The sequence below is a fragment of the Thermobia domestica genome, chromosome 3 (assembly GCF_964235325.1).
Source record: "Thermobia domestica chromosome 3, izTheDome1.hap1.1, whole genome shotgun sequence".
Classification (NCBI taxonomy): domain Eukaryota; kingdom Metazoa; phylum Arthropoda; class Insecta; order Zygentoma; family Lepismatidae; genus Thermobia; species Thermobia domestica.
Genome location: NC_137456.1, coordinates 243,776,515 through 243,785,076, shown reverse-complemented (window position 1 = coordinate 243,785,076; position 8,562 = coordinate 243,776,515). Strand labels below are relative to the sequence as shown.

At 37.6% G+C, this 8,562-nt stretch overlaps 1 protein-coding gene across 1 annotated transcript in view; it reads right to left on the bottom strand.

Moving 5' to 3' along the window:
- Positions 1–4,705: 4,705 nt before the first annotated feature.
- LOC145680999 (uncharacterized) overlaps positions 4,706–8,562 on the bottom strand; it is a 54,999-nt gene continuing 51,142 nt past the window's right edge. The window contains exon 11 of the mRNA XM_081752262.1: positions 4,706–5,033. Within this exon, the coding sequence (XP_081608388.1) occupies positions 4,893–5,033 (141 nt within the window). The 3' untranslated portion in view covers positions 4,706–4,892. The remainder of the gene's footprint in view (positions 5,034–8,562) is intronic.

The following is an 8,562-nucleotide window of genomic DNA, read 5'->3' as shown; positions in this document are numbered from 1 at the left end:
GTTTTGACGTGGGCCATCATGTCACTAAGGAAAAGAAGAACAATCGAAATATGTAAGAATCATCTTGCAGAGGAGTGCTGGATGTTTGAAATAATCGGAGGAACCATGGGTTTATCTGTTGGGATGAGATAAAAAGAGCTTTATTATACAGAGGTTCATTGATTTATGTTGAGCTGACTGTGAAAGTAGTACTTACCTAGGAAATATCATGTTTCCACTACAGGTTGTTTTTGATCTCCAGGCTACTTCTACTGACTAATGCCCGGCATCGCAGTTTCCATTGAAGGAGACTGCCTTGCAGCTGGAGCTTGGGCACTGCATTCCACTCCTCTTTACAGGCTTTCCACAGACCGGAGACGGTGCGGATTCGACGATAGGAAAGGCGCCGCTTAAGGAGTCCAAAAGCACAATAGTACACTGGGCTGGCATCTGGACTCTTGGACAGGGATGTCAGAAGGAAATTGCCACAATTTCAATTACTTGTTCCATATGAGAAAGAGATGTTTTCGTCGTGTAGCCGGTTACCTCGTTTTGGTTCAGTTCAACCTGGTTCACGTCTTGTCCTTATAATGCTGAGATATACTGTGCTCAACTCCACAATGTGTTTATGCACCACTTATTAAAATAAATAAATGAAATACAAACACATAAACGACGTATCATCATCATTCGCATAAACAATTTTAGACCGCATATGGCACATATGACCACGACCACCGTTGCCATTCAATAGCTTCAACGGAAGGTTCTTCTACATCCGGCACATTCCTCAGATGTGGCTCCTAGAGATTACACAGGTCTGCTACCAAAAAGCTGTTTGCATAAGTTGGGCTGATTTTTACGCTTCTGGGTGCACCGAAGTCGAAAATGACCCCCGTTTCTTCCTGGGACGTCAAGTTTTTGCACAATCGAAATGTAACGTGGTCAAACAGGTAGCTGGAAATCGCTAAATTACAAATGCATCACACGAAAATAAAAATGAACATGGAAGATTAAATGCTTTTGTGCGCCCGGAAACATGAAAATACATATATATTGGTCCGGATGGGGATCATTGACACATATCTTAATGTGTCATGAATGAAAATACGAAATTACAAAGAAAAACTAAGAACAATAAATCTGTTCGTAAAACAAATTTAGTAAGATTACGTCTTAGATTTGTAAAACGTTGGTAAGTAGTTCTGGCTACACTGTTTGTTGCTCAAATACTACGAGTACGCGGGTTTTTGTTGGCCCTGATATTACAAAACTCATATCCGACAAAGACTTCATCAGTTCAATGACTCCAACTCAAAAAGAGGCTTGGATTGCTTTTACTGCCGTCATCAAAACGTTTTAGGGAAACCAAAAGGACCCAAGTGCAAAGAAATGGTTTGAGAATGTTGCACGCGTTCCGAAATCTTGGTTGCTCCATGAGTTTAAAGGTCCATTTTCTCAACTCCCACCTTGACTACTTTCCTGACAATGTGGGAGCAGTGAATGAAGAGCAGGGGGAGCGTTTCCATCAAGACATCAAAGAAATGGAACGACGGTATAAGGGAACTGGTGTTATGATGATGGCAGACTACTGCTGGATGTTGCTTAGGGATCTTCCAGCAGCCACCTACAAAAGGACAAGCTCCAAACGAAGTTTGACCTTTAAAAAACGACGATTTTGCAAGCAATCTGATTGAGGGTGGTATTACTTTTTTGTCTTCACGTGTGTGCGTGTTTCTATACATTAATTTGTGTTACGCTGTTAATGGTGTTTCTGTAAATCGCATATTTGTGTTCATATTTCAACAATGACCACCCGTTTGTTCGAAACCCAGACGTCCTAGGACAAAACGGATTCAGCGCGCCCCAACACATACGAATCAGTTAACTAAACCGAAACAGCTTAGCATTGTTTTATTTTTGCAGACCTGTGTTACTATCCTCTCCAGTCCCTGTCGAATGGACTTGTGGCACATCCTTAGAAAACAATGAACAGCTGCGAACTTCCACTGATGATTTCTACATATTCAAGCCACCGATTTTTTTCTTCTTCTTCCGTAAAGGCATCCTACACCTGCCTAAATGTTGGGAACAGATTGTCAATGCGGGGAAATATATCAGTAATATCTTGTCTGATTAGTTTAACCATCGAACAAGAAATGTATCAATGGATTCGAAATAACATGAACTAATAGAGAGAGAGAGTAATGATGAGTCAACCCAACAGAAATTACAGACACGTTACATTGACCACTTACTTTATGTGGCCATATATCTACAGAACCATACAATTCTAGTACTATTATTTTGCATGGTACTTTTAGAAATTATCAATTTCTGTGGAACCGAAACTGACAAAAATGAACAAAGATCAACATCATATTTCATATGTGTTATTTTCTTTTGGCGATAACTATACGATTATATAATTACAGAAGATTATATAGAAGAAGAAGCATCTTCGGTTGTAAGTTACGTTATCATTTCACGACTACTGGCTACAGCTATAAACTTTAGACAATCGACAGAGTATTAACTTTATGTATTTTGATATTTTCTATGTTATTATCTTTGTAGATAAATAGTTAATGTTCTTGCCTCTTATGTTTAAGATTAGAGTTCTTTTCTTGTCGAGAGCTCATTGTGTCCGGTTTCGACGCCAAATTATAGATCCACGTCTGACATATTCTTGGTTAAGAAAAGGTGTATTAAACTCTTATGCAAACGCTAATTTCTTTCAACGCTCTTGTAGTTACCGAACAAGCGTAGATGAACAGTTTTTGCTTTAGTTTTAAGATGGTAGGTTTCAAAATATCATCCCACAATCTTTATTAAAGTCTCCTTAGGGTTATTCCCTGAGTTCCATCAGAAAATGCGGAGATGTTATTTTTAATATAAGCACTGGTTACTTCCTTCTAAAACTTTCTTTCCATTTTCCAACTTTTACGAATTTAATTACAGAAAGACCTTTGGGTAGGGCTTCCAGACTTCCTGGTTTAACCAGACCAGTCCCAAATTTGCATTATCTGCCCTAACGGAACTGTTAAGGACTCTCCATGTCCAGTTTTCCTCAAAATATTAGAAAAATTCTACTTTATTAGTCACTGATACTCAAATACACTCACTTTTAGTGAGTGTTGCATTTTTTTAAAAACTAATTTTGACATATCTACAAGGGACAAATGCATACCTATGAATATACAGGAAATGGTCTTTCCTAGTAAGATAGTGAAATCGGCCCTTGATTCAAATTGGATCGCTATTGCCCCTAAAGGTTACCCTTGGCCTAAAACTTCCTCAAAGACCCCCTCCCCTTACCGAATTATCGTATCATACATGCTCAAAATTGAATATTTTTTAATTTTGGTGGGGGTGGTCGAAAAATTTTGAGTTTTACAGATTGTAGATACTATCTAGATGTAAATGTGCATATTTTTTTCAAAACCATCGATGCCTTTTTTTTTTTTGTGTGTGTGTGTGTGTGTGTTGAAAATTTCAAAAAATGGAGAAAAAAAATTTGGGGGGACACGTCGCTGATTTTTTGGTTAAAAAATTTGTTATACCCTTAGGTACAACATATATTTTTTTCGTGCCACGAAAGTGATGGCAACATTGTAAAAAAGAAATAAAACTGAAGACAAACGTGTTTTTCGTACAGTTTTCCCACCATTTTAGGGCCCTCGTGGTGAGGGCCCTTTCAAACAATCCTTTGACAATTTTCATTTCTCTTGCGTCCCCTCCGCTTCTGTCGTTGTTCGGTTGCTTCGATTGTGTCCATTTCGGAATAGAAACATCAAATACTGTATATCTCCGAACAGTGCTGCCATTTCAATCGACTCTTGCACAAGAAAATTACACAGTTCGCGGTAGACCGCTACCGATAGAGAACGCCACTGTGTGTGTGGCCAGTGAAGCAAGCACTGATAGATACGAGGAGCCGACCGAGGTGTGTAACTTCGTTGTGCAAGAGTCGGTTGAAGTGGAAGCACTGTTACGAAGATATATTTGGTGTTATTATTCCGAAACGGACACAATCGAAGCAGCCGAAGAACGACAGAGTCGGAAGGGACGCAAGAGAAAGGAAAATTGTGAACTCTGGCAAAGGATTGTTTGAAAGGGCCCTCAGTGAGTAAACTGCGCAAAAAACACGTTTGTTTTCAGTTTTATTTCTTTTTGACAATGTTGCCATCACTTTCAGGCCCCGCAAGAAATATATGTTGTACCTAAGGGTATAACAAAGTTTTGTAACCGAAAAATCAGCGACGTGCCCCCCCCCCAAAAAAAAAATAATTTTTTAAAAAATTTTCAACACGCAAAAAATAAAGAAAATATGCATCGATGATTTTGAAAAAAAAAAAGCACATTTACATCTAGATAGTATCTACAATCTGTGAAACTTTCAAAATTTTTCGACCACCCCCACCAAAATTTTAAAAATATTCAATTTTGAGCATGTATGATACGATAATTCAGTAAGGGGAGGGGGCCAAAGTTTTTTTGAGGTAGTTTTAGGTCAAGGGTAACCTTTAGGGACAATAGCGACCCAATTTGGATCAAGGGCCAATTTCACTATCTTACTAGGAAAGACCCTTTTCATAGAATATGCCGGTTTTCTAGTCTAAAACATATGGAAGCCTTACTCGTGTCGTGTCTCAAATAAAAGAAAACCAAACGGATTTCACTTTGAATGAATTAACAGAAAGGAAGATTTAAGAAAATTATCATATAGAAGAATGTAATATTTATTTTCCTACTTACAAAACATCATTTGGTCCGAATGTATATACACAAGATGTAATTCACATTATGAAAAATTAACTGAACATTCCCTTTAGGGAATTGTTAAGTCTTTAAGACACAAAATAATTACATCATGATTATAATTATCTGGAGGTCATTTTTTTTCAGTCTCTTTACTTATGTGTCGACGAGACACTATCTTCCTCGTCTAAACTTTTCAAGTCACGACGAACTTCTTGTTGGACTTGCTGCCATTTGGCGACTAGCGATGACACACCCTTCTTCTTAAGAGCAAGCCCTGGAGCTAATTTTGTCTGAAACAAAACAAGAAGTAGATATAAATACAATTCCAGGAAATGAATAACATATTTTATACATGTTTTCCACACAAAAAAATTTAAACAAAAATAAACCAATGAAATGCGAGGATGTTTTAAAATATATATTCACTATTGTTTAAACCATATATTAATTGAGTAATCAAAGATTTGGACTTGCAGAGAAACAAGCCAGGCTTACCACTATTTGGCGAGCAAAAATTTCCTGACTTTTACAGGTTTCCCAGGTCTATATACCGAGTGTATCAAAAGCCCGGGGTTGTAGGACAACTCATATTAATAAAGATGATATCAAAAAATGGGAAGTTCTTGGAAATAAGTGGTTTTCAATCTAAAAAGGTTGAATTTTTCCAGTCACACCAGCCGTTTGGGATCCACCTGATAATTCGGTCTGTGTTCTCTTTGAAGCACGGTGGTACTAATATTATACCACCTTTTAGAGAATTTTGCGGACGTTACACGGGGGTATACTTTTATTAGCAATGTTTTCTCTGGATAAGTAATTCTTTTCGCACCTAAGCAAATGTCACTTTTACAACACTGTTTTGGGTTGGCACCATTCCTATTGTACTGTCATCTGCGCCATTGTTTGCAGGAATTATTCTGTTGTTTTTTAGTGTAGACGACGTTCTCTGTGCTTCACTTCTCTGTCTGAAGCTTAGTTAGAAGACGTTTTCTTCATTTTGCAAGTTCGTTTGATAATTAGTGTTTCTGTAAAGTTCTTTGTGTGTGGTATATGTTTGTTACCACTGTGTGCTACTTTGAAATCTGTGGTAGTATATTTTCATTACCACCGTGCAAGTTCTCTGACCATTCTGTAAAGATCAAGACTGAAAGATAGCGACATAAAGGAAATTTTTTGTACTATACCATCTGATTCCGCATCAGAAACAGAAACTGATGATTCAGATTATGAAACACAACCACAATCATCATCAGCAGCATCATGTGAATTATCAGATGAAGTATGTACGAATCAGATGGAGCAGAATATCTTCCTGAATTAATCAGTACAACCTACCCCCGATGATTCCCTTCTCTACTAAATCGGGACCAAGTTCCTATATTACAGACATCAACAACCCTACTCCAATTGACCTATTGAAACAAGTATTCCCAAACGAACTAGTTGATTTGATTGCTTTCCAAATTAATCTGTATGCTAGACAGGCCGGAAAGCAATTCATTTCCACTACTGACGAAGAAATTCGAGTATTCCTAGGCATAAATTTGTTGATGGGAATAAAGAATCAGCTGTCTTACAGAGATTATTGGTCCAGTGCGTCTAACTTCATGATCATTATAGTGTTTCCCTAATGACAGCTCGACGTGTAGCGCCAAAAAGAAGTGGATGTGCTCAAGAGTATGAGGTGTCATTATGTATGTGTAAATCTAAAACATTTTCGAACAGTTCCATGGATACGAGTACGAAGGATACTACCGAGCATTTTTCAAATAAGACTGCGCTTTCTCTCAAGTTTTCAAATTGAACAGTGCCTTATATTCTTGTTCGTAAGTACAACACTGCAAAAATGTATGTTATACGAGTAAAGTTAAGGTGTAAAGGTTATTGTAGGTGTTTCTTTGTGTCTGTATATCTTATTTTCAGAGACATTTGTTTTTAGAAGGTTAGGTTGGGCTGGATTAAGAATTCATATTGTTGCATGGTGGTATTAAATATAGGGGAGCTTGCCCCAGTACCGAACAGTAGTAGTTTTTGCATTCCGGTGCAGTGGTTATTCTACATGCATCTATAGCATTTATCAACAGGGTAAGTGTTTGGCGGCACTTGTCTGTCGTGCGCCCCAGTCTCAAGTAAATCTCAGAAAATTAATCCTCGCTGGTGTCTTGCATTACGCATATAACTTTTACAGAAGATTTTCACCCTCTTCTGGTAAGTGAAATAAATTTATTTTATTCTCATAATATTTCTTAATAATTAAAGAAGCGTACAGTGTGGAAGCATTGACTAAAATTTCCACAGCCTTTAGTTGGTAATATTTTTTCCAATAGATCGTGTGGTCCCAATACCGGACACTCCGTATGTTCCCAGTACCGGACAAAAGAACTTACTTAATTAGTCTTAGCTGAGAAAATATTTAGGGTGAAATTTATTTTCAGGGTCTTGGTACAAGGATAGCTACATACAAGAAAGGGAAATGGGATGAAGTATGTATGAAGGAAGCTGTGGATAGTCTGTTAGCGGGAAACTGTAGTTCGGAGAGCTACTGGACAATTTGAACTGAAAGTACTAATATAGCTCATCCTATCAGCTAACAGTGTACGAACTGGATAATGTAATACCTATTAACATATCAAATAAATTGTATTTGACAACTACAACATAACATTTGCTTTCATATTCACAACCAGTCTTCCGTTTGATATTTGTAGTAATCTGTCTGGTACTGGGAACAGTTTTTTGAACAACGCAATTTTTAGCATTTTAGAAATCAAAGAATCTCATGTTCAAAGCTTATAATAAAAATGTTCTTGTTACACTATATTATTATCAATGCTGTGATTATTGTCAGCGTGTTTTCTTGTTCAATTTGTTGATTGGTTTTTAACCAAATAGAAAAAATGCTTAGGTGTACGGTACTGGGGCAAGCTCCCCTATACCACCCCATAGCTAAAAAATATAGGCCAGAAAAATTTGATTTTGCATTTTCCATTTTCTATAGCGTCAGTACAAAAGGAAAAAGTGTGTAATACGTGTAAATTCTACCAACGTAAAACTTGTGCTTCAAAGAGTTAAATGAAAAAACTACGTTTACAGTCCAACAGACTGTTCGTATGGAACATAGGATATGCAAAAAGGACGTGGAGAACGTGTACCTTGTGTGAGATAACCAAGAATACCTACAGTCATTTTCCCAACGATGATGATGTTTATATGGGAAGAGTTCAAGAGAACAGCCTGCTAAATTAACAACGTTGCTTTTTCATTTAACATGGGGCTCCTCACCAGTGTGATACCCAAATAGCTGGTGTGACTGGAAGAATTCCATCATTTCAGATCGAAAACCATCTACTCGATTTCCAAAAACTTCCCTCTCTTTCTAATTTTTCATATCTTTACTCATAATGGAGTTGGGCTATGGCCCCTGACTTTTCCTACACCCGGTACAATTAAAAAGAAAAAAGAAAATATTTTTTCTTGGACCAGGGAGTTCTTCATCTATGAGGGGCAGTCAAACGAAAACCGAACACACGCGAAAAAGTACAAATGAAATGCTTTATATTCGAAAGTAATTGTCAGACGCGTCAATACATTTATCTCACTGGGAGACGAGAAGATCAATTCCAGTCTTGTAGAAGGAGTTAGGTCGCTGATGGATCCACAACCTCGCCCACTCTTGCACTTTCTCGTTCGATTTAAACCGACGTCCACGAATTCCTTTCTTCAGGTCACCAAAAATGTAAAGATCTGGGCTGTACGGATGATGTTGAAGTGTTTCCCAGACAAAGCTCTAAAGCATATACCTCACCAGATTGGCAGTAT